General features: G+C 39.3%; 1 protein-coding gene across 5 annotated transcripts in view; it reads left to right on the top strand.

Annotated features, from left to right (window-relative positions):
• The window catches only part of DGKI (diacylglycerol kinase, iota), a 228,070-nt gene that overhangs the window by 76,121 nt on the left and 124,962 nt on the right, over positions 1 to 26,987 (top strand). For all 5 annotated transcript variants that reach the window (XM_014937443.1, XM_014937447.1, XM_014937446.1 and 2 more), the window contains exons 2-6: positions 6,926 to 7,034; positions 16,790 to 16,885; positions 20,247 to 20,321; positions 22,722 to 22,778; positions 24,103 to 24,168. In XM_014937443.1, coding sequence (XP_014792929.1) covers positions 6,926 to 7,034; positions 16,790 to 16,885; positions 20,247 to 20,321; positions 22,722 to 22,778; positions 24,103 to 24,168 — 403 coding nt within the window. The remainder of the gene's footprint in view (positions 1 to 6,925; positions 7,035 to 16,789; positions 16,886 to 20,246; positions 20,322 to 22,721; positions 22,779 to 24,102; positions 24,169 to 26,987) is intronic.

The following is a 26,987-nucleotide window of genomic DNA, read 5'->3' as shown; positions in this document are numbered from 1 at the left end:
CTGCTGGTAAAACTAGAGGTCTTTGACTGGCCTTTGGATTACTCTGACTTGTCGTATTTTGACACTGTCCCAAGCTCCAAGTATAACTGCAGGGCAGTGATGATTTGCATGTCTGCATTTAAGAAACTGCAAACAGATATTCATGACACAACTTGTGAATGCCTCTTTTAACACACAACCTGTTTCATGAATTTATTTTGTCCTTTTGAGATAGGAAAAGTAACCTGCCACTCTTGTACCCAGAGTCTGAGGGGCAAGAACAACAAAGGCTGTCCTCTTAAAGAATATCCCTTCATGTGCAGAACATGGGAATGGCTGTGAACTGCAATGTTGACTCAGAAAAAACAACATCATGTGGTAATGACTCTTCCTCTGTTACCATCACCAAACTTTTTGTGGGTCTTATGCTCCTTTTGCTTTGCCTCTTATTTCCCTTCATAGGACTCCTGTGTATAACTTGTGTCTACTGGATTTTTTCCTTTAGTCAAGGAGATTGTCACAGAAAAACTAGGTGGTTCCTGTCTTGCACCTGATCAATACAAGCTGAATAGAATATGTGATGTGATAGATCCAAATGTTCCTACCAGAACTTAGTCGGGCAGCTGATGTGCTGTACTTTCCTCTCAGCTCTGGGATTGCTGTTTGAAGTTCTTGGTGAGATTATTAGTGAATATTTGTTTCATTGTCTTCAGGTCAGTCTCTAGTGGGCATGAGTTGCCTATTAGGAACAGAAAGGGCTTGAGGCTGAAAGCAAAGCTGGTCTGAGCTGTATAGAGCTGGATATGTACCGGTTTCCAAGCAGCTTTTATCAAACTGGTCTGCGTGGTGAAGGGTTGGGAGAGATGGAGGAAAAATCTGTTGTGGTCTTGGAGATGAGATGTTGATGTTGTGTGGCTGGGAAGCTACCCAAATCTTTGCTTTTCCATATCCTAGTTCCCAGGGCAGCAGGCGATGACATATGCATAGACAAGTATTTCATGAGAGACTTTGAAAGGACTATTTCTTTTAGTGCTAACTGAATTTATTGCAGCAGTGTTGACTGCTAAGGGTGCCTGAGAGTGTCCTAGGCTGAGCTGCTATTTATATGTGGATGACCCTGAGTGAAACGGGGAGGTTAATGTAAGAGGCTAAAGACCACACCGACAAAAGGGCAAATAACATCACTAAGATTTGATTTTGCTAAGTATTCTGAAACCAGCTCAAGTCCTAAAGGAGTAGGATGGTCACGCAGGGTGTCAGAGAGTGCTGATGGGGTAACCATCAGCAGCAAGTTTTAATTGGAGAAACTGGTAGACCTGCTGATAAGATGCAGGACTAGTAAATGCACAGCTGAATGTGATGTGCTGGTGAAGAGCCAGCACAAGTTTTCCTAAGGAACCCAGGACTTGTGAGTCACATAAATTGCTGACACGGGCTCAAGGCCCGTGAACTAGGATGGTCTGGCTAAGGGGAGTGCACATGGGCTTCTAGAAAGCTTCCAGTGAGGTAGGAAAAAAGCTTTTACTACAGAAATTAAGGCTAAAAGGGGATGGTCTTCATGTGGTTAAATAACAGTTTAAATGTAGCAAGCAAGGGGTGGTTAGCAACCCATGGGTGGTTTGCAGAGTTTTACCTAGGAGTTTACCAATGGGGACCACCAGGGATCTGTGATGGGAGCCGTGCTGCTGCTCACTGGGAGCAAAGTGTGAGGAGGTAAAGCTTTCTGCTGCTCCCCTCAATTAGTTGGGGTGAGCACAGGCTGATTGTGGGAAATTTGCAGAAGGATCTTATGACACTGAATAACTCTGCAGCAAATTGCAGTTGAAATGTGAGATTGATGAAGGCAAAACAATGTACATAGGGAGAAAAAAAAAGCTTTAAAGTTTGGACTTTATATTACCATTTAGGTCTCAGGAAAGGGATCTTTGGATAATTACAAGTACTCCTATGAAATTATTAATTCAGTGCTCACAGTGGTAAAATGCAAGTAAAGGGCTCAGAGTGAGAGAGGGGAAAAAGAGGACAATGTAGGAAGTGTGACACTGCCGATAAACCCTGGTGCAGCCAGATCTTGAATCTTTGTTCTAGCTCTGGCAATCCTACTTCAGAAAAAATACAATTGAACTTTGACAAAGGTAGAACAGTTTCAGTATCAGCAAAAGCCTAAACAATCTAGGGTGCTTCCATTTGGGAGGAGGGTGAATGAAGGGCTATATGAATAGATTCATAAAATCACAGAAGGTGTAGAGAGGTAAGTGATTACTTGCTGTTCCTCACAATATGATACACCAATTGAATTATCAGGCAGAATTTTTAAAACAGACAGAAGGAAGTACTTTACACTGCTCATAATTAAATTGTGCAGCTCATTACATAGGCTGCTGTGGAGACCAAGAGTATAAATGGGTTCAGGGAAGGACCAACACATTCCTAGAGTAAAGAGCCATTACAGGCTATTAAGCACCAAGGTCTGGAAGCTGCCTCCAGCTCAGGAAGTCCTTAAACTACTGATTACTGGAAGCTGGGACTGGAGTATGTCAGGGGAAGGATCACCCAATTTGTGCCAGTGCTTCTCTAGACACCTGCTACTGGCTGTTGTCAGAAATGGGATACTGGACCAGACAGATTATTTGATTTGACTGAAGCTGACTCCTTTTATATCAAATGCAAGAAAATGAGAATCTTGATGTTGCAGTGAAATAGTCATTTCCCCATGGTCAGCTGGAAAGGAGAACATTACATGCCGGGAAGGCAAGCTGGGAACAGCAGGTTGCAGGAGTGCTATGCAGTCAGCAGAGATGCGTGGGGAAGACTTAAATAATGCCAGAGTTTAGCCAGTACATCTTGTTCATGACTTTCATAAGCACCAAGTTGCAGGAGTGAAAATCACCTCCAAACAAACTTGGGCGCATATAAATTGGTCATACACCGTGCAGATACTATCTGGCCTTGTACAGGGATTTTCAAGTTGTGGTTGGCAAACTGAGAGCTGGCAGGCCTAGGGTGTACCTACATTGAATATGCAAATAAAAGCAGAGCTATTGTAACTTAAATGTTGCTATACAAATGTTGTTATACAAATGATTGTCCTTTTCCTGGTAAACATCTAGATTAGCTTTGAGAAAAGACTCCCAAAAATCTCTCTCCTGGCAGAAGTCCTAGCCATAGGATCTGTGGAAGCTAGTCTCTTGTGGTTTTATGATCTCTACCTTGCAGCTGGGAGACTTACCCAATGGTAATTTATGCCCCTCTGAAAAAGGAGAGTAATAACTCCAGCCTGGAAACAGCAAATCCAAAAACAGTGACAAATAAAATGGCACTCATCTGGTAATCACGTGCAGGGCTAACTTAATCTTTCTTTTCCAAATAAATTTTTTCTAACACTGAAATGAGCTGCATACTACCGACTAATTGTCTTTTGTGGTCTTTGAGGATTCAGGCATAACTATTCAGTCTAAACAACTCATTGGAGGATTTTTGTATGCCTTAGGTGGAGGAAAAGGCTCAGTAAAGCCAAAGCCTGGGATATAAACTCAAATCCCTCCTAATCAAATATGTATCCTTTGATCTAATAAGTAGGTTGAGTCTCGCCTGACTCTTCAGCAAAATGAAAATGTAATGCTTTTTAAAAAAAAATTCAGTTATTATACTTGAATAGCTTGAATGTCTGATTGCTTTTGGTTTCCAAGACAGTGAACTGCTCTGTTAAAGAATTTCCTTAATAGTATCAACTATGGAATTAGTATCAGATATTTTTGTTTGTTGTATATTTAATGACATACACATATATGTGCACCCGTGCTTGTTCACAATGGTGGTGTGTTAGTTGACTTGATAATAACATCTACTACAAATTACTGATACGAAAAAAAAATGATTATCAAAACAGCTCATTACTTATAATGCGACATTTCCTTGTTGTTGGTTGCTACATCAGCAAGCTGACTGGTGTGCCCATTTTAACAAAGTTGTGGATTTTGTAGCCTGAAGAATAGAATATACCATGAAAGCACAGATTTACTTTTTCTGGCGCTCTCTCATCAGGGGAACAGTGACTACTTTTGTTTCTATGGGAAAGGCTGACTGTCGAGCCTGTGTTTTCATTCATGCACTCAGCACAGTGGAGATGAAATTGCTGGGAAAGATAACTAAAAGCCAGTTGTGTTACCTTGCTATTGGCAGAGTGCCAGATGGTGTAGTCTGCTGGTCAAAGTAATATGAGATATGATCACCTGGATACTCGGCATCTGTTCTGTTACCAGATTTGTCCTACCTTCCCTTTCCCCCATTTTCCCCTCTCTTGTCTGCCTTAAACTTCTTAGAAGGCCATGTGTTTGCTCTTTAGCCTGACCTCCTTTTTTTTTTTTTAAAATGGGAAAGGCCCCTGTGGCGCATGCAGTGTGTTTTGACACTGTGTCTCTCTCTGTTCTGAGACAAAATTCTGACAAAAACCTGTGTAAAAGTAGGCATTTTTACCCTGCCCTTAGGCCTAAGGGTCATTTCTGTCTGGTTCGTGCAAATTTGCAATCCCTAAGATGGTTTTAACATAAAAGTCTTAAAACAAACCTGAAAAAGAAAGGCATTATTGTCATGCCCGTGTTTGTGTGCTTTCCAGACAAAGCCATAAATCCAGCTTGGCATGCAGAGGAAGGGCAGGCTGTTGGCACAAATCTGTGCCAAGTCTCCCCCAAAAGGCTCATCAGCCTCAGCTTTCTTTTAAAGGAGCACGGGTCAAGTCTCAGGTTCTGCTGGAGGAGGCTTGCACATCTGAAATTCTGACTTGAAATAGTATCCAAGGCTTGATGCTGAGATGTCTGCAGCCGTTCATTAGGCATATTTGCTTTTTAAGTCTCTGCTGAATTTCCCTGCCAGCTGGAAGCCTTGTTCTCAGACCGGTCACTTCAATTTGCTCTTAGGAATATTCCTCACAGACTTTGTTTCAGTAAATTTGCTTAGTGGATGTGTGCAACCTTACAGGCTGTATTGCTTGACAGGTAATAAGCTGTAAGCTGTGTTGTCTGAAAATGTTGGCTTTTTAAATCAAATAATAATTAACTGCTAACATCTTATTATTCAGCCACCTTTGCTTAAGTATTGCTTTACACGAAGTGGGTGCTACCTTCCTTTGTTACAATGGCAGGACTAAGTAGGTTTGCTCTATCGCTGTCAGTGATGCAGGGTGCAAAATGTGATACTGCCCCATTTCCACCAAAACATGTTACTGTGTTAGAAACCATGAATAGACACAAGAATGTACCCTTGTGTTTAGGAAGCAGTAATAACTGAATTGATACCCAAAACCAGCCCAGGAGGAGATGCCCAAATATTGGATGGCCTTTTGAAAAGTATATTTGAAAAAATTATTATTTTTGTGGCTTTTTGTGGCTTATTTCTTTAATAGTTTAATCCTGTCATCGAGAATGCGTGTGGTTTATGTTGTACTGACATATATGGCATAAAATCTTTTTTGCTAAATTGTTCTCTTCTGATACGTTGCCAGGTAGTGAAAGGCTTTTCCTTGGGTTACTTTCCTCTAATGGGTTTTTGTCAAATGCAAAATATTTAGGAATGTTGATGTCTTGCCTATGTTGTTAAGTAGAAAGGGGGCATTGGATGATTGGAGGCCGATGTTAATACCTTGAGTTGTTCATGCTACCCACAGGAAAGGGAATTTAAGAGATTTTGATTCAGCCCACTCAATTTTTCTGGACATACACTGTGAGTAGTGAGGCTTCCAAGCTCCTAAACTGTGGACTTATAGTGCAGTGTATATTTTCAGGACAATGAAAAGATTTATTTAGCATATGGCTGACCTGGATTGTCATCACTGGCTCAATTGACCTTTATTGCCTTGGGACAGTGGTAAGATCAGGAGATGCTATAAATAGCTGTTGCACTGTGGGAGTGGTATCACAAAAAATGCACTTTACACAAACAGACTGTCATTTCACATTGTGGGGGATGAGCGTATTTGTCTTACAAAAGGAGATCTCTCCTTGAGATGTTTGTTTTTTCCCCCTTCTGAATCACTGCAGTTGAAGCTGTGAGCTTGTTTTGGCCACCACCATAAGGTGCTAAAATATACAACACAATGTTATGAAGTTTTATGAAACCTATGGTCCAAGTGCAGCTGAGCCCTGTATGAGCAGTGTACTCTGCTTCTTTCCACCTGATGGCTCACTACTTGAGGTTGATCTGGCAGGGCAGGGTGCCCCTGGGGAAAGAGGCAGTGGATACACTCTCAGCACTTGTGAAGCTCCAGAGGGTTTCTGGTCACCACCTGTGACTTTTGAAGGAGGCTATTTCTATGCTTCAAGAGCTGTAAGAATGACTTTGGGGGGGGAAAAAAAAAAAAAAAAAAAGGAATTGAAATGTAAGTGGAAAGAAGCTGTAATACCTTGAGGGATGCTGATATGATCAAAAAAGGTAGTAGTGTATAACTCTTTCATAAGTGGTATCCCCAAGTCTTGTTTTATGTAGTCTGATGCCAACTTTTCCTAGCCTATAAACTAAGTAAGAGCAACAGAAGTTGTGCTCTTTGTATAAACTCATATTTCATTGCTCCAATAAAGGCTATTTGGAATCATGCATAAGTTGATTCAGTAGATTCAGCTGGTATGTAAGGAATAGGTGTAACAAATGAGGACTCCACTGAAATTGGCAAATAGAACCATATGTAGTCCACTGGATTTGATATTTCATCTTAGTGCCAGATGAGTAACTGATCTTCATTAAACAGTAATTTTCAATGATCAGATTACTTTATTATTTTCCTAAACTGCTTTAGCAGGAGATGGCATTCAAGCACCATTTCACCCAATCTGAAATTAGATGTTGTACTGCGTCTTCTGTTTTCTGGAGAAGGGTGGGGTGGATAATTATATTGAGTAATTATATTGGATATACGCTCCATTTATTTGTTTTTTTTTTTCTTTTCAATTTGCAGGAAAGCAATCTCCAGGTCAGGCCTCCAGCACTTGGCTCCTGTGCATTCCCTCAACATTGCAGTCTCCAATGGACCTGTGAAGGAACCAAGGGCGGCCTTAGAGTGGACTGTAGGTGTTTGGGGTTATTTTGGCAGCTAATTTGAGCAGTATCTCTGGCTAGTGCTCTCTCCATTCTTAAATCAACGTAAGACATTGCATTCCTATCAGAATTAATGCTGGTTAAAAGGAACATGCGTCTATTATGAAATGAAGCACAAGGCAGAGACCTGAAAACTTGTGGAGACTATAGCAGCACAGGACAGAGCTGTTCAGATTTTCCAGCTTGGGAATTGTGTGCCTTCTTGTCAAGGTGATTGACTTCTAGCACAACAGGGTTTTGTACCTCTGCTTGACGGGCCAAAATGTAAGGCTGAAGATACATGTTGAGTTGGCTGGGTCTGTAGAGTGGTAGTAGAAATCCTTGGTCATGGTGCTTTGTAGGTGTGGCTAGATTTCTTCTGAGCCAAAGCTCGCTTGTAGACACAGAGAGCATATGTTTCCACCCCTCCCATTTTGCTTCTCTTATGTTCATAAGCTAGTTCATAAGGGGAAAGTTTGGAATAGAAAAGAATATTTCAGCTGGAAGGGACATACAATGATCCTCTAGTCCAGCTGCCTGACTGCTTCAGGGCTAACAAAAAGTTAAAGCATGTTGTTAAAGGGCATTGTCCAAATGCTTCTTAAACACTGACAGACATGAGGCATCAACCACCTCTTTAGGAAGCCTGTTCCAGTGTTTGACCACTCTCTCGGTAAAGAAATGTTTCCTAATGTCAAGTCTGAACTTCCCCTGACTCAGCTTTGAACCGTACCCATGCACCTTCCATGTAGTTATGCACTGGTACGTGCGAAGAAAGTCACACAAACATCCCATTTAAAGTCAAGCATACAGTAGATCTTACACTTGGTAAAGAACTCGGTATATTACAGTATCAAGGCACCAGCCATCCAAGTGGCTTTACATGAAGATAACTTATGTTTTGATGAATATGGCTATTGGTACAGTTTATCTCTGTACCAAGACTGAATGGCTTTCTAGATGGTGTGCTCAGCTTTGACCACAGCTTCTGCATTTAAAATTTAAGGGGATGAAATTTTACAGGCTGCAGTGTAGGAAGCTGGATCCGACTTGCTGCAATCTTCTATAGTACTGTACTTTAACAGAGTGTTAAAATTAGTTTGAAAGTTTACACAGAATACTTTTGGAACAGCTTTGGAGAATACCTTAGTCTTTTGCTCCAGGAAACACAGGTACTGATTCAGTAAGGTATTAAAACACATGCCTGCTTTGAGTCAGTAATGCTGTTTAGTAGAAATCTGAAGGATCGGTCACCTGTGTAAGGGGTAGGAACAGGCTAAATTAAACACTTTTTGAAATTGGACTTAAAAAACAGCACCACCAACAAAAGCCCAAACCAAAAAAACCTAACGGCCCAACAACCACAACTTACTCTTCTTCAATGTCAGTTGTCTGCTACTCTTTTTACCAGGTAGTTGCTCAAGAGATCCCAACACATAAATACTGCAAGACTTGGTGTAAGTTGGTGAATGTTGATTAAATATTGTGGGTTTTAATTGTGTGTGGGGTATTTTGGCACTTCCTGGCTTATGGTTTAGATTTTTGATAAATTCAGTTTCTTAGCTGTTTCAGCCTCTCAGGTCAGTGTTGCTGCTTTATATCCCACTTTTATTGGAGGAGGGAGGCAACCCTGCAGCACATGGGGAAAGGGGCAGGATAGCGAGTGGAATCTGTCTGTGGCTGGAAGGGGCCTGAATTGGTCAGCTGTAATAACTGGTGAATGTGGAGGAGAAAGGCATTACTCAAATCTGAAGCACAGTATGAGTAAAAGAGACAATAAGGAGGTGATTTTGAGGTGTGAAGAAGCTGAAATGGACCCAAGATTATAATGGGTAGGGAATGTCAATTAAAAATAGTTAAGTTTTAAATACAAATATTTAACACCAGGGGTGTATTTGGTAGAGTGAAAAAATATCTGAATTAAGATGTATTGAAGACAAACAGAAAGTGTTCGTATTTAAACAGTGGAAGGCAGCATTAATCAGTGCATGTTGCATTTCCATCTATATCATCCTGCTCTTCAGTATTTCTGAGGATGATTCTCAAAGGACTCGTGATGGAAGATCTTTCCAAAGTCTAACTGACATGAACATAAGTTGTCACTTGACTTTGCAGTAGAAAATGTTTCTTCCTTGTTTTCTTCACAGTAATAATGGGAAAGAATTCCCTGGCTATAGTCTCCACTTCTGATAACTCCTTGCAGGTGATTTGCCATTACTGGATGATCTTGTGAACAGGACACTGATTCAGGGAGTGGAATTTCCTTTCCCTGCTCTGACACTTGCCTTGTGAGTGGGCTCAGATGAATTGTTTTGCCACTCAATATGTTAGCCTCTCTAGCTGTAAAATGGAGCTGATGATTCTGATGTCTCTTAAGACCCTTTACGTAAGAAACAGTATTTGTTGTTGTTAGTGCCTGTCACCCCTGAGGTTCATTTTATCTCACATACTTAGAAATGCCCAGTTTCATCACACTTGTTACCCCTAATTCAAGTTAACTTGCAGCTTTGTTGTCTAATTTAATGTTATCTTTTTACAGCAGGGCCATACAGAATATATTTTCTGAAGCAGGTGACGTTATATCCAGAGGGCAATGCAGAATATGCCTTACTAAAAAGAAACAACCTTAACTGCCTGTCCCTGTATTATGTTTACGTGTAGCCTCTTCTCCCACCCTTCCCTATTTTAGCCATCACTCCCACAAGTTAAATAATGAAATAGGCATTCTAGCCCGGCTTCTCAAGTAGGTACAGGCTGAGCCACCTCATACAGTGCCTATGTACCATTGTGGATCTAGGCCTTTGTATATTTTCATACTGCCATTTGCTCCCAAGGAAAATAACCATAAGGTTTGGTGCAAAGTCATTCTGCAATTTTCTTTTAAGTACTGCCTTTTAGCTCTTGCTTTCTTTGGTGCCCACAAAAATCTTGATAGCCACCTAGATGTTAGTGTATTGAGCTTCCCACTGGCCAAAATTGTCTCATTTTATTTATCCATCATGCATTTGACTGTTGAAGCCAGTTTCTTGCCTTCACACTAGTAGGCATTTATGGCCCATGACTACATGCCTTAGAACTCTACTTAAGTCCATTAAAAGGCATTTGAAGACATGCAGCTTCCATTCCTGAAGTTCAATGAAAAAACTTGAAACTGATCTGTGCTTTGTGTTCTGTGAACGCAGAGTTCTCTGGGTACACGATGAATGTTCTTCACAGGAGAAATATTATAACCTTATACTATTATTTATATTTACTGCAGACATAAAAAATCTTACAGATCTTAAGAATAGAAAACTATGCATTTGAGTAGAAGTTGAAAACTGGCATTTGGCAATATGTTATGCTAGTTTTGTGGGTTTCACTTTTACTTGCTTCTATAAAATTAGTTGGTTGAGAGAGTCTATTCAGTTCCATAAGATATTTTAACATGCAGGAAAAAGTTGTTCTTTATACTTTCTACTAAATATCAGAAGATTGCAGGGCTGTGATCTCACCAGGATCACAGAGACAGTGCAATAGCACACATGATTGGAGTGGCACAATGAATAGATACAGACTTTTGGGGAAGGACAAAGCCAGGATGGTGATGATGGGGAGCTGCTCTTCATCCATGAGAGAGGCAGGAATGCTCAAAGCTTTGCGAGTCTGTGAAGATCAGGATTAGAGGGCGAACCAACACAGGCAACATTTTTGTGGGTGTCTGATGTAGATGCTTTGCTCAGGAAGAGGTAGAAGATGAGGCTGCCTTCAGACAACTGGAAGAAGACTCATGTTCGCAGGCCCTGGTATTCATGTGAACAATATGAGCCATCCTGATATCTGCTGAATGAACAACAGAGCACAAGCAATCCAGGAGGTTTCTGGAATGCATTGATGAGAACTTCCTGACACAAGTGATTGAAGAGCTGATGAGGGGAGATGCTCTGCTGGATCCTGTAATTACAAACAAGGAAGAGCTGGTAGGGAATGTAAAGGACAGGGCAGTCTTGTTGCAGTATGGTGAGATGGTGGAGTTCAGGATTCTGAAAAGAAGGAAGGCGGCAAACAGCAGTCCTCAACTTCAAGAGAGCAGACTTTGACCAGTTCAAGAAGCTGTTTGGAAGAGTAACATGTGATATGACTCTGAAGAGAAGAGGAAAACTAGTTGATATTCAAAGGTCACCTCCTCAGTTCTCAAGGACAGTCCATCCTTGCATGCAGCATGTCAAAGAAAAACATGAGAGCTTGAATGGATGCATAAGGAGCTCTAGGAAAAACTCAAAATGAAAAACCAAAAATCCCACACCTAACAACACCACTGCACACTCCTCCCCAAGAAACCCCCCCGTCAAACACATTCTCCCCCCAGAATTCCAATACAACAGGTGGAAACAGGGTTATATAAAACCATGTAGAGGTGCTGGGAGCTTTAGTTCCACTTAAATAAGAAATCATGAGTGAAAGCTCTGTGAATACTTAAATTGCTGAAATATTGTGTTTGGATGACACTGGGAGCAATGTGTTCAGGATTAGTAGTCCTACTTTGTTGTTTCCTTTCCATCAAGGCTTGAGAGCTAATGTTCTTTCCTGAGATATCTAAAGAGTAAAAAGGTCTGTCATATTTCAAAATGGTGGTCATCTTTTATTTTTGTTTCCCCAGAGGTATAGAGGATGCAGCGATATTACAGAAGGTACCCTTGAAAATAGGTATTTTTTTTCCCCATTGTTGCCAAAAGGACTGAAGTTAAGCTGTTATCAGCCAAAATAATGGATCATGAGAACATAGCGAATCATCATCTCAGTTGATAGCATCTGAACAGTGCTCCTTCATAAAGACAAATGTTGTTAATCTGCTTTTGCATACAGATTGTCTTTCAGATGATGATAACAACAGTGTCAAAAGCTTAGCAGAGAGTACAGGAGCAGGAAACTGTTGTAGGGATGTTGCAAACCATGGTGGGGAACAGGAGAACGGCAGACAAAGAATGTGGAGCACCTAGGCCTAAAAGTTGAACACACAAAAATAGTTCTGAAAGTTGGAGCTTATATTATCTATAAGTTTTTTTGAAGTAATGATATAGTACCATATCTCCATGGTGTTTTGTTTTATGTCTATGTATTACTTTTGTAACAAAGAAAAGATAACTTCTATATAAAGAATATTCCCAAATTGAAGTGTGCTAAGGTGGAGTTAAAATTGAGAATATATATCAACAGAAAAACATTTGCGACATTGTTATTGTTTGCAATATGAGCATTACAAGCTCTGTAATTTCAGAGTTAGGGATAAAACAAGCCATTCGTATGAGAGAGACATTTCATAGAATCATAGAATGGTTAGGGTTGAAAGGGACCTTAAAGATCATCTAGTTCCAACCCCTTGCCATGGCCAGGGACACCTCCCACTAGACCAGGTTGCTCAAAGCCCCATCCAGCCTGGCCTCAAACACTTCCAGAGATGGGGCCTTTGGGAAAGATTTGAGAAAAAGACATTCAAACTTGTTTCTGCTTGATAGTGACTTCATAAAGAAAAGGGCTTACAAATATGTTTAATTAAATTTAGTTTGAGCACTGATTTTACACTACTCATAAGTTTATCACCCAAATGTAGATTTGTAAGAAGATTCATCTTGCTCACTGGAGTGTTAACAAAGGGGAAAAAATTCTTACTGGCTTATTTTAGAAATCTGTCTTACATAATTTCTTGCAGAATGTCAGTCATGACAGGAGTGGAGGAGAGCTCCATTCCTCCCATTATAATTGAAGTTACAATGCCTTTTGAACTAAAAAGTTGGTCTGACTGGTGTATTTGTTTGGCTGAATATCTATGACTGCTTGATATGGCAAATTAAATTACCCAGGTTTGTCTGCATTGCTTTTGAAACCATGCTGACTGCAGCTTGAAGAATAGTTTGGTATGGAGATACTAAGGGCTTTAGAAAAATGGTAACACTTGCTCTGTCATTTAACCACGTTGGGGCTCTTAAGAGAAGAACCCTAGTTGAATTAGTGAAATGTGCACAGCAAGTTATGATCACGTACATGTAATTACATCGTTCCCAAACTCCTAGTCCTTGAATTCCTATTTCTCTTTCACTTCAGGGGGGGATTGTGTGTGGTTTTTGTTTCATGTGCAAGGAATGTTTGCTATATTGAAATTATTTTTGTTTGCTGTTAGGGTGGTAATGGATCAGGAGCAATCAAATGGGAGGTCTCCCTCTGGGAGAGCGTATTGAGTTCGTGTGTCCCCTGTGAGGCAGGCTGCATCTGCCAGGAAAGCTCTGCTGCCTCCGCTTGGGTGAGCAGGGGCTCTTTCTCTCCACAGGACACCGAAAGCACACACTTGCAAGGGCTGGGAAGCCAGGCGAGGAAACAGAATTCCCAATTCTCCTTTTAACTGCAGCGTGTTAGGCTGCAGTCATTGCTGTTTTTTCTGTGATGGTGGACAGTATCCCTTTTCTACATGGCAAGCAAAAGCAAAGCACATCAGTCTAAAAGCATGATTTGACAGATCAGCTAAGCTGCTCTAACGCCGAGTTGGTACTAAAAACATTGGTCCCACTGGACCCACCTTTAACCCCTCACTCCTTGTGTCAGATCCAGCAGTTATGCGGTCACAGGGTGAGTCATTTTGTCTAGCTTGTGTAGTAGCTAAAATTTATCTATTTTTTTCCAGCAGTTGAACTGATTCATGTGTAGTTTCACAGTCGCTAGATCCATCATGAGGAAAATGACAAGACCATGAGAGTGGAGTCGAAGAGGTCAGGGTCTGAAAGAGGACGACTGCCTCTTTAGTAGCCATTTACTCCTAAACCCAACATAAAGACATCAAGTGCAAAATAAAGCAAACTGGCAAATTATTTATGAACTCAAATATTGCTGAACTCAAAACTCAAGTGGAAAAATATCTGTCACAATATACAAATGATGATGTCACCTTTGGTGTGCTTTAGTTCTGTGTTAAAAAGGAGCTTGTACCAGAGTTAGTTCCAGTGAAATATGTCAGTTTATGTGTTGGTAGATGGAGTACTCTTTTGTCCAGTGCATTGTGGAATACTGCTTATAATTTTTAGAGTAGAAAATACTGATTTGCTGAAGTCAAAATTCTTCACAGAAATGTATTAATTTTTGTCAAAATTTCCTATTAGTATTGAATGATAGATTTGACTTGGAAAAGGTCAAAGTATTTTCCTTTGACTTGTATCATTTTGATTTTCATAAGTGGCAACAGAATCTCTCATCATATAAATGGCAGTGTCCTGTAAAATTTAAAACAGAAGTTCAAACAATTCCCTTTGATCATATTTAGACAAAGTAATCGACAGGCGAAGCTTTTTGAGGGAAGGCATTTTCGTCTTGGGAAATCTCAGCTCTTTGCTCTGATTCAGGATGGAAGAAGATTTTTTTCAAATGTCAGTTTGCTGGAATTGAAATTGTGAGTTTTCACACACAGTGCTGTGAAGTTGTTTGTGGCAGTAGGTATCTGGAGGTGTGCCATTTATACCAGATCAGGTTATTTACATTTTTATTATCTAGTCTTGTCAGAACTCTATCGTAGTGTGAGCTGCAAAGGTCATCCTTGTAGACCACTTACTGATATTATTTACACTGTGATTTAAAGTCAGACATGTCAATCTATGATATGGTCTGGAACAACAACAACAGAACAACAGAGAACAAACTCAATGAGTCTAAACTAGGTTATGGAAATAGGCCACTTTATCTTTAGAAATCCTGGATGGCAAGTTATGTGGACATGGTCTGAATGAAGGGATATTTAATCTACTGTTTTAATGGAATTTTGGTTCCTCATTAAAAATTACATCCCAGGAGCTACGTGCTTTCTTATTTAGCTTTCATAGTTGATCCTTCCTAAACATCTTTTATAATCTATGAAATTTAGCTCTGGGTTATAACATTGAGTTTGTATTGTTTCATCAGCAGACAATGTGCTCAGGTCAAACACTATCATGAGCTCACGTCCTCCTGCTTTGGTTCTCTTGTTTGCCTCTTCATAAACTAGGCAGGACATTAATATGTTGGGCTATAGTGTGGGCATAGTGATTTTATTAGTATGACATGACTAGGCTTCCATGATGTGCTGTTAAACTGATGTAGTTCGTGCCAGAGAAAATTGCTGTAATATAAGGATGAACTTGAAGGGAAAGAATTTACTGTGTAACTTACCACCTGAGTAAGGCCTGAAGAATTTTTTAGAGCTAATTCAAGTCCTTAAAAAACGCTTTGCGCTATAGAAGTACTGAAAATCCTCACCTATACAATCTTGCACTGAACTGTACGGTTTAGGAAAATCTGTCCCAGGGAGTCTATAGTTCAGGTGGACAGGTAGACAAAAGGTTGAGAAGAAATGGAGGTATAGAATGGTGTGCCATTAAGTGATGTTTAATCAAGAACGTAATGGCAGTATACTGCAGTCCTAGTCTCACTGTCGTCTGCCCCCTTGTGCTGGGGGTTAATACTGGGTCTGACCTCAATGTGAACATTTTTTATTAAGTTAGAAGACTTGTGGATCAGTAGACTTGCCAGAAAAAAGCGACAGGTCATTCTCGTTCTTTTTAGTTAGTTGAAGTGAGCACTACAGTTGTGGTAGGCACCATGTGCAGACTTGTGTAGGTCTTGACTGTTGTGGATGCACTCGTTTTCCAGAAAGCAAAGGATTTTGCCACTTCTGCTTCTCCGTATTACCCAAGAAATCCACATGGCAAGAGAAGCTTTCTCATTTCATCGCTTTGAAACTGTCAGTGGTATTTTAAATAAATTATTTTAACTAAGATGGCTATTTCAGAGCATCCTGCTGTCGGACGCCATCTGTTTGGTAAGCGTCATCATTTGTGACTTCTGCAGTGTGGGAACCAAATGTCAGAGACTGTCAAAGCATTTTCTATCTTGCTCTAATTCTGGATGAACAGAAATCCTGTTTATTCACTTTGCTCAAATAGTGTACAGTAGAGTTCTTAGGCTTTTTAGTTGAGCCAGGATTACAGCCAAGTGAAAACTGTAGTCTTTCTACAAACAAATTTCTTCAGACTGAGGATTTTTTAAATAGAATTAAGGTCCTCATTTGGTCAAATGAGGCTGTCGAAGAAAAATTAGATGTTGCTCTGTTAATCACTGCTAATTTCCAGTGCGCTAAGTACATTTGTTTTTTTGAGAGTGTTCTCAGTTTAACGCATTGTTCTTTCAGGTATAAAATTAAAGTCAGGTCTTCCCTTGCAATTTAATATTTTGTGGATCTTTTCGCAAACATACAGTGTTGATCCAGTCATTATAAAGAAAGCATTTTTCCTTGTCTGAACTATAGTCAATGTTATCTTATATTTCTGGGCCCAGCTCTCAAATTTCAGTAGTCACGTTTTTGTTTAATCTCTTGACTTTCTTTTTCTTTAAAATTTTGTGTACAACTCATGCTTATGAAATTTAGAGTCTCAGTTAAACTAAGCAGCATGTGAGAAGAAAATGGACAAAGTTTGTGTACATTTAGTGAAATACTTTGGTTTTGGTTGATGACACATGATTCGCTGTAACATCAACATCCTTTAAACAGGACGGTCAGCCAGGGTATAACGCTGTTATGGCTTTGTGTTGTAGAAAAATGAAACAGCACACTGCACATGTTTGTGTGGTTGTTGGTTTTGCGGGGGGAGAGGGGAGTTCTTTTAAATTAGTGGTGAAAATTAGATCTTTTTTTTTCTTATACTCCTATAGCTGAGTTTCACAAATGAGATTAACAATCCTCTGTTCTCAGGAAAATGCCGTGAACGGAGAGCATCTATGGCTGGAGACAAATGTTTCTGGGGACCTCTGCTACCTGGGGGAGGAAAGCTGCCAAGTCAAATTCTCAGTGAGTTATTTTCAGATTTCCTTCTCTCTTTCTGAGGTAATGAGCCTGATGTCAGACTGATACACTGCTTAGAAGCTTAGGAGTTTGAACGGTTTATTGCTGCAGTTTATGCCTGTGTTCCAGGATGCAAAAGGGACAAAAGGCTGTTGATTAAGTATGTTAAAAGTCTCAAACAATTTTGACTGACCCAGATTATTTACACAATGAGAATGGATTGTATGAGTAGCTTTATTACCATGGTAAGGAAAAAATGGTTAGAATACTGAGATATTTCAGAAATGTTCAAAGTATCCTATTTTATTTATATACACAAATATGTTGCTTGCTGAGGTCTCTGAGAATAGTCTGATCAAATTTTTGTGATTTTTGGTAACTGTAAGGATTTGAACTGAATTTTCCAAACTCTTGAGTGCACTCTCCAGCAATAATTGCACTGATATTCGAGTGTTTGCCTTTTATGGAAGCTTTTCTTCTGTTTAAGAATATTTAAGGTTTTCCTTCTCCTATTGAAACTTTTCTGCTGTGGACGACAAAGTTTCATTGGACTGTCTCTAACCTGTGCGTGTGTCTCTTCTTTGACTGGGGAGTCACTGTTATAGTTCCAGTGTGCTTCAGCAATTCCTCACCTAGTATTTCAGTTAAACTGCTTCAACAGAAGAAAAGAAAAAAACCAACCCTTTTATCTTGATATTTAAGAACCCTGGTGAGACAGTGGGGATCCTCTGTTCAAGACCTTGCTTTGAGTCAGTGCTCAAAGGAGCATCCTGGCCCTTGGACTATGAACTGTAAGGGGAGTCTTATCTTCTCTGGGGTGTTTGTGGATACTGCCTGGGACTCTTTTCAATACCATCTTTTTGGTTTTATTAAAAAAAATAAATAAGAACACTTGGTCCAAATTGAAGCATTTTGATTCACCAATCACCCCTAGTTTGGGGGCACTTCGATCCAAAACACTAATGCTTTCCTTAACTCCAATTTCATATCCATCTCCTGTAATTTCTCAAGAAAACTGGCTACTTTATGGCATATAAGATTAAGGCTAAGCTTGGGAAACCTGTGCCTGCTTACAAGCAGTACTGAAGCAAAGTCCCAACAGTAACAGACTGCTAATTATGGGGTAATAATCAAGAGAATTGTCACTGTGTGTTTGCTGTGTGCTTTTATTGGTCCTGAGTGCCAATATCAGGACCTTGGTTTCAGCAGAAGCTGGAGACAGAATTTCATTATTTTTTGTCTGAGTAGACCTTTGGTCTGACCAAATGCAACTGTTCATGCATTCTAAAAAGAAGTTTGCCATTCAAAAAACTGAGTAGATGCTCATAATTTAGCTGATTGAAAGTAGCATAGAAATTTAATAAAATGTTGGATATGATTTGTAAGGCTGTGTCGTAGCTTTAGAGGTGTACCTCTCCAGGAGTTGGAAGGATTGTTTGCAGTGGCTGGTGAATTAGACCCACCGACTTACGCTTCTATCTGGGAATGCTAGAAGATGTCTTATGTGGTGACAAGGTTTTCCAGCCAATAAGCCTGGAGATGTTGAGCCATATTTAGGAAGCAGCAGAATTTAAAGTTGCCCAATTCTTAATTGCCTGACCTTTGCTTGTCCTGACTGAGATTCTTTTCTCTTTTAGGTACTAGTATATTGGTTCTCTTTGGGGAAAATGATGTGTGTGTTTATAACATGTTAAGCTGCATGGGGCTTTCTTTAGGTTAAGAAATAGAGATGGAAATGAAAATCCAGTTAACTCTAGTTGTGGTTAGATTAACCTGATCTGTCAAAAGGCTAATGCTTTTCCAGTTTGAATTTTTTGATGACACTACATTTTTCTATGCCTGTCCTGACCCTCCTTTAATTTAGCTCTTTTAAATGTAAATTATTTAAGATCAAATGTTTTCAATGGAGAAGTGGTGAAAAGTAATTAAGGTGTAACTGCACAGACTTTGCATTAAAGTGTGTCCCTATGCAGAACACTAACTCATAATCTCTGGAATATGGAGGTGACATTTCATAATAAATCAAATAACTTAAAAGTAATGCAAAAGTCTAAATTTTTACTAGCATCTCATTATAAATGGTTGTAACTACTTGCAATGTCAGAAACATTAAAAATAATGAAAATACTTATCAAAAATCATCAAAAAATTTAAAAGCAAGATATTAAAAAGAAGGCAGCTTATTGTAAGTCATTAGCTTTGTTTGCTTTTTGCAGTTTTTTATCTTAGGAATCGATTCGTTTATATTTTCTCACTCTTCTTGGCAAACACAGACTAAAAACATATTTAAAGTTGGTAAGTCACAAAGCACATGAAAGCTTAGTCTGCTATACAGTGTCATGACTCTTCAGGTGAAACATTAGAACAACACTCCACATACATGTGAACACAGAGTTGGAGTGTATCATCTAGATAATTGAGACTCTTAATTATGAGACTACAAAGCTATAATTGTTCTACAATGTGAGCTCAAGCTATGTTCCCTGTTTCTTCTTGAGTTTATTTACAACACGTTGAAAATTCTAATGAAATAACTTATTAGAGATTTGAATGAATGTGAATAAATTGAACATAAAAACCTGAGACAAATCAGTCTCATCTTACCCTGTGTTTATAAATTTTATGTCCCTCGAGCACAGGTCTATAAGTTAAACTTCTATGGAAATTAATTCCATCTGGTTTATTAAATTGAGTATATGCAAGAAAAAAATAATAATTCTGTCTTCTGGATGCATTCTCTTGCCTTTGATATGCTTTAGCCCAGGGGATTCAATGGAAATGATTTTAAAAGCCCTACTGAAATTAATAAAACTAACCAGCCTAATTAGGCTGAGAATTTTATCCCTGCTGTAACATTTCATAAGCATTTAGCAACATTCTGTGAAGAGGTTATCGTTATCTGCTAAATGACCCAAGTATTTTTCTGCGAGTCAGTGGTCAGGCCCATCAAATTGAATATCATATGATAAGCATGAAATGACACACTCTTCTGAACTGGTATGAGCTCTCTGATTTGTATGTATGAATTTTCCTCCTTTCTACACTGGTGCTGCTCATCATCTCGGTAGGTTGTTCCCTTTCTGAGCGATGATTTGCACTGTTATCAGCCTTATCTGCTACCTAAAGGCAACCTTGTAGTTGCAGTTCACAAGCTGAAGTACTGTGGCTCTGTCTTTCGCAAAGTCCAATTCTTAACTGGAAGAGCTTCGGGCCATTTTTCAATATGTAGAACAGTTGAGAGCACCAAGAGAGGGGAAAAAAACATATGTTCCATAAGGAGAGAAACATCTCCTGTTTCACAGCTAACTTTTTTCCTCCTGAGAACAGTGTGCTTCCGTGCACACGCATCTCCTTTTTCCTCTTGCAGAAATCTGCTCTGCGGAGGAAGTGTGCTGCCTGCAAAATTGTGGTCCACAATGCCTGCATGGAGCAGTTAGAGAAGGTAAGACATTGCCATCTTCTGGAGCCTGATGCAGACAACACTCACTTAATTCTCTTGCAGTCTGGAAAACACCATATGTCAAAGTAGGTTTTCATAGCTGTTTTGACAATATATTTGTTAAAAAGGTGACTTAAAATTCCAGCTTATTTTTTTTAATTAGATTTCTTCAAACCCTGTGAACCATTAAAAAAAACCCCCAAAAATCTACAGAATGCATTCGCAATATTCCTGATTAAAAAATTAATATCCTTCTACTTCTAGATTGAAAATTGGAGCTAGAAAATGCAGTATCCTTTCATGCACAAAATTGGCCTTTCAAAATTCCTCAACTAAATCCAGCATAATTCATCTTATGACAGCTATACATTTATTATGGGCAATGCAGCATAAGATGCTACTATGAACATTTTTCACTCCGTTTACTAGACTATACTGTTTTGTCCTCAAAACCTCAAATACTAATTTTTTCTTTTTAAAATGGAAAACATCAAACCTTTCCTTTATAGTACCATTATTTCTGCGAGTATTTCTCCTGCTTCTGAGCTCCTTGAAGGATCTGTCCTTACCCCCAAGTGCCTAGAGAATATCTATCACTGAGTTATCTTCCCATCAGTGATTCTTCTTCATTATGCATAACTGTTAATGTGTTGAAGAAATTTTCCTCCACTGTTTTTTTTTTTTTCTTGGTGGCATATGTGTAAAGAAATATGAGTGGGAATTTCCCCATTGATTGCATTAGAGCTTCGTTATCACTCCTATATGTTTTGCAATGTTGTTCTCCATAAAAGATGATGCATAACAAATTTATAGCTGCAACCCTTTGGAAAGAGTTTTTTCTTTCCAAGTATTTGGACTTGTGTTGACAAATGTCACAGTGATTGCCATAATACCAAATTGGAGAGGTACCATTTCCACCCCCGATGCTTTTACCCACAGTGAAATTAACATTAGCACATGTTTCCAGCACAAAATGTTACTAGTGAATTTTTCATGACTTCCTTCATCAGCAGCAGTGCTGACTCTCCACAGCCCAGCAAGCTGGTGGCATTGCCAGCCGGAGCAAATGAGCACTTAGATAAAACCCATTCTGTTGAGCTTGTTTACACTATTCTGGAGACCATGAAATTCTCCTCTTGACAGACGGTTGTTATAAAGTCTGCATACCTCTTAAACCCTATGGAGTTTAAAACTGGTGCATAAGTCTTCTGCTTGGTTTAAGTTTTAAGTAAAATCAATATAAGCTAGAGATCTTTCTAGCCTGTCAAGACTCAGCCTTGAAACGAAGAATTGCAATTCCAGGTGAAGAGCAATGGAGGAAGGTTAATATTGTTATGGCTTTTATTTCTTCTTATGTAATAACTATTTTGTTTGCTTTTTATCTTTTTTTTTCCCACCCCCCTCCTTTCTCTCCATCCCTTGAACTATTGTTTTGAAGGCCTTTAATTAAATGAGGGAAGAACTTATTTACATGGGAAGCATTTTTTTTAAATCTGGGGAAACTTGATCCTTCTGCCTTCATGACAAAAACATAGCTGTGCAGTATCCTTCAGCATTTTATTCTTTGAAGGCTAGTCAACTTAAGCTTGAATTCATTTCATTGAGTGCATCCTTACCTCACATATCCTTTTCCCATGCCTCTCTTTTCTTCAGTATATTTTTTTTTTCTCTCTCTACATTCCCCCTGATTTTACTTCTATGAATTTTATTTTCTCAAAAGATTTCAGGTTTTTCTCTTAGGAGTTCCATGTTTGTTAAATGCTTTTTCTCTTCACCTTCCTAAAAATGTCTTCTTTTCATGGAAGATCCTGTTGTCCTCTTCCTGTCTTTAATCTCCCATCTGAAGGAGGAAACACTGCTACGTGAGGCAGTGCAATGCTCCCCAAATGGCTTGTGGTTGGGAAGTTGGATAAAAGCAGCCTGATCTAAGCAAAAGGTAGAAATTTAGGTTCATTTGCACAGCTCTTCATGTGAAGGAAGATTTCTCCACAAACTTTGTTTATACACATTTAAAGCTGTACAAAAAGGTCTTACAGAGTTAGATTTCCAGGTTTTGTTAACTTTTGAGACCTCAGCTTAATTCCACTTTGGTTGCAAATGATCTTCAGAAAAAAAAACAGGTGAAGCACTTTTCTTCTAGACAAGGGGGAGATAGTTTAAATAGTTGAACTGCACAGGCAGCAGTAGCATTGACGAAGATGAGGGCTGTGTAGAGATCTAACAAGAATTATGATGGCATATGAAAAGAGATTTTCTAGCATCCAGGTAAGTTACTTTGTTCAGCTAGCAAAGCTAATATTTTTATAGATAATAAATATTTTGAAAGTCTGACCTAAATCAACATATTGGAATAAATTCTGTCTCAGCTCACTTTCAGTTCTAACAGCTTTATTTTAATGCTAGATTAATTTTCGCTGCAAACCGACTTTCCGAGAAGGAGGCTCCAGATCTCCAAGAGAAGTAAGTAATGGACAAATGACAATTGCTTTTCATTTTATTTGTGTGATGATTCACCTGGTGTGGAGCTGCAGTAGTGCTTTTAGATTCAGAGGAATCTTAGAGTATTGGTTCCCTGTGGGACATGTTCTCTTCCCCAGAATAAATGTAGAAGGAATTCTAGCTGAAGCACTCCATTACTTACACTGACAGAAAGCATTTAATCTTCCTGTTGTCTCTTTTACTATTCTTTTAGCTATTCTGGTTTTCTTTGGTTTTTTCTTTTTTTTCCGATGGGGGAGGGGTTGCATTTTCTTTTTTTCTTCCTGTCCTTTGAACTAGTATTTCTTATTTTCTGTGCTGTCCTCTCCTTCCACTTGCCTCTCCCTTATTTTTTTTCCTAGAAGTATCTCTAGTATCCTAAGATATTTTTTTTTAGTTAAAAAAAATAAAATTAAAAAACAAATAAAAAATTAAAAATCCTTATGATTTGTCACCAGCTGCTGTATGAGTTCAGCTCCTTTGAAGGTGCTGGACAATTGTTATTCTCATTATCTGTCTTGCTTAGCTAGAAGCCAATGTTTAAAAAGGCCAAAATCAGTTGTTGAAACTTTACATTATTATTATTTACGTCAGGGGTTTTGTTTTGTTTTTTAATAATTAAAAAAATAATTACTATATTAAAAAATTAATTTTAATAGTTGATTTGGTGGTCAGCTTGCTCTTAGAGGTAACTCAATTCCCTACCACATCAACTCAATGTTGGCTGGCATAACAGCACGGCACAGGCGGATGCCTTCTAACCCTCTTGCCTGCACATAAAGAGGGGCAGAAGTGCTGCTCACACCTCCATGTCTTGCCCACCTCTTGCTGCCATCCAGGATACAAGTAGTCCAAATGAGGAGAAAAGACTGCTACAACGACTGCTCTTTCCTCCTCTCCTTCCCTTCTCCTGCATCGATTTGTGATTTTTCTTTATGATAAGGCTGTATTTCCAAGCAGAATAGAGTGGGGCCCTGCACTGTGGTTGAACACAGCAGTGTAAGTTTAGGTGATGATTATCTCCACATCATGAACTTCCTTCTTTTTATAGAAGAGTACAAAGAGAGTAGTTCTGGCCAATTTTCAACATGGATAAAGGAAAACATCTTGTCTTTATTCCTCCTCCAGTTTTGGTTGTCTGGGCTTTCCTGTGGGGACTGCAGTATTTTGCTCCAGAAAAGACTGCATTGGCTGAAGGGACCTTTCCTTTGGTGTCTCTAAACCAATTTCTCACGGATGGTACCATGGTACCATTAATTGCAAGCTGCTGTTGCTTCCTATAACATGTCTTTTTGTCCTTTTGCAGAACTTTGTCCGACACCACTGGGTGCACAGGCGGAGGCAGGAGGGGAAATGTAAGCAATGTGGAAAGGTAAGATTTGCAGTGCAGTGCAAGCACAACACGGGGCACTTATGGATTCAGGGTTGCCAGTAGGTCCTTCTAGTCACTGAAATTCTTCGGTCCTAAACACTTGGCCTCTCTTAAGGGTTGATGACAAGCCTGATACCTTCAGCGGTAGCAGCTCTGATTCCCACGTCGGAAGAGAAAAGGCACCTGCTTCTGCAGGAATGAGCACATCATGTGTGCTAGGACATTGCGCTGCACTGAAAATGGAGGAGGTGGAAGCCTGTGGCTCCTTGAGCTTCTTTCTTGGTTAAGCTAACCCTGTGCCAATATGGTCTTCTTGTAGTGCTATCCTTTGTGCCAAAATCGTGATGGCCTATTTTTTTTCAGACTTATGGAAAAAGAAAGGCTGTTGCTTTCTTTCTGCCCTGGCAGACTGTAAGATTTGTGAGACTGTTTCACATTTCGTCTGCTGCATAGCTTATAAAAGCTTATTTCTAAAAAGCTATAAAAAGGGGTAAGAAGTACCTTAGCTACTGAATACCTTCTGAAGTATCATGAACCCCTGAAATCTATTGAAAGATATTTAAAAACTAAATTGCTTTCCTTCCTCTAGCACTATATAATACTTTTGCGCCCCTCTAAACATCAACTAGTAAGAAAGTGTATCTCGTCTCCATGGCACAGCACTTAAGCCAGAGGAAAATTAGATTGGTATGTGGATACTGATGTAGATCACCAGCTACAACAAAGCATGAAATAAAAATATGATGCAACAAGGCACTTTGCATGCAGCATTCTTACGGTATGACTTTGCACTGATACTGCCTTCCTCCTCTGCCATTTTTGCTTGGATCTCCTTTAGAGGCATTAAGAATTGATCTTGCAATGGAGAGTACTTACTGGCTATCTAATAAAAACCTGTGACGGGTATATTCACATGGGCAATGCGACCAGTCCATCCTAAAATTCCTATCAGTGCTGACCGTTATGGAGAATTTCATAGGAAATAAGTTTTCCCCTAAAATAAGAAATATTCAATTAAGATTAAAATGGGTGTATTATAGTAGAGTTACTCTTTGTCAAGAAACATAAAGGATTAGGGAAAATAATAACAAGAAAAAAAATCCCATTATATTTATTGGCCAAGCAGTCTCCAGTTACAGCAAAATACTTGTCTGTCTCATGCTCTGCTGTTACATTTCTTGTATCTCTGAATGAGAACCATCTTTTATATTGTCTTGTCATGCACGACAAAGGGAACTGTCATTGAAATGGAATGGCAGTAAATTTAAAGCAATAAAAGAAAGTATATTCTTGGCATACATAATGATTCTAGTAGTTCTCCTTGCTGTGTAATATTAGTCCTATCCCATGGCTGGAGTTGGATGGTTAAGTATTTTAAAGATGATTAACAATAGTTTGAGCAAAGACAGTAGAAATGAACATTTAGGATATACGCATCTCATGCTTCACGTCATAAGCCAGTGGGAAGGGATGAATGCTCCCCAACATCCTTAGTGTGGCTTCATCTTTTGTGTGCCTCCTGTGCTGTGGCTGACACTTCCTGAGAGCTGGATAACAGAGGTGCCAACATCGGTGTTTCAACTTAGATCAGAAGTTATTGGAAGGAAGGATTTTTCCTGATTGTTCACATGAGGAACAGTCTTGCAACAAATGGACAGAACTCCTTTTAGATTAAATTTACATGAAAGGCACTGTTCTAACACTCTGCAGCTACTAAAGGGCACTCAGTCCCCAGGGCCAGGATGCAGTTCAGGATATAGTTCAAAGTAAAATTCTCTTAAAATCCTTGTGCATAGTGTCCATGGTACCAACAGAGCCTGTGCTCCTGCTATTACACGTCACTTGCTAGCACGGATACAGCTTATAGGGTTTCATCTAGGCTTCAGTTTTCTTCTTCTTCCCAGGGGTGATTTCACTGCTGTACTGCAAAGGTACTATTTGCAGAAATTGGTGCCAGGGAAGGGGGCCTGGAAAGTCTTGTTCAAGAGCTTACTGAGTGCAGTGGAACCACACAACCTATTTCTGTCCACTTGCTGTGATGATTCCCCTTTTTCTGTAACTGGAGACTGTAATAGAAGGATGGCCATATCTCTTAAGACAAAGTATGATCGAGCCCGGTATTCAACAGTGGCTTATTATGGAAAAGCATAAGATGGGCCAGGTGTTTAGTGCTACATCCCAAAGACAGTCTCCTGGCCTCTAAGAATTTCCAGCAATGATACCTTTATATTTAACAGCCGATGATAATTTTCTCTCTTGTGATCTTTGCTAGTCTCTCCTTGGGTTCCTGTCAAGTTGTAGCATTTGCAACACCCTTTAGCAAGGAATTTCCAAACTTAACTACATGCTGTGAAAATAATTAGATTTTGGTTATTTTGAACCTGTCACTTACTAGTTTTTTCTAATGCTCTGTAACTTTTGTGTTGGAAGAGGGGGTAAATAAATGCTCTCAAACCACGTCTTCTACACCATCCATGATGTTTAAGAACTCATCTCTTTCTCTTGCAGGCAGGGGAAAAAATATAGCTTTGTAGCTTTTTAGCTGTTATTAGCTGTTTGTTACCTGGGGTCATCAGAAAAAAACAGATTTTTATTTTTTTCTGTGTGTAATACAACGTAAGATCATGTGGCCCAGCACCCAGTTCATGACTATGTGTAATAGAAGCTTAAGGATGAATTCAAAGTGGTCCTTTCTTCATATACTTCTAGTTACCAGTGGCTTAGGGATTTTCTAAGGATGAGAATGCATCTTGGACCATCATGCTAAACAGGCACGTTTTACTTTCTGTGGTGTTGAAAGCAGTGTTGTCCACTCTACA

This window comes from Calidris pugnax, unplaced genomic scaffold, assembly GCF_001431845.1.
Source record: "Calidris pugnax isolate Ruff unplaced genomic scaffold, ASM143184v1 scaffold1, whole genome shotgun sequence".
NCBI lineage: Eukaryota > Metazoa > Chordata > Aves > Charadriiformes > Scolopacidae > Calidris > Calidris pugnax.
The sequence above is the reverse complement of the archived record's forward strand: the minus strand, read 5'-3'. Positions and strand labels throughout refer to the sequence as shown.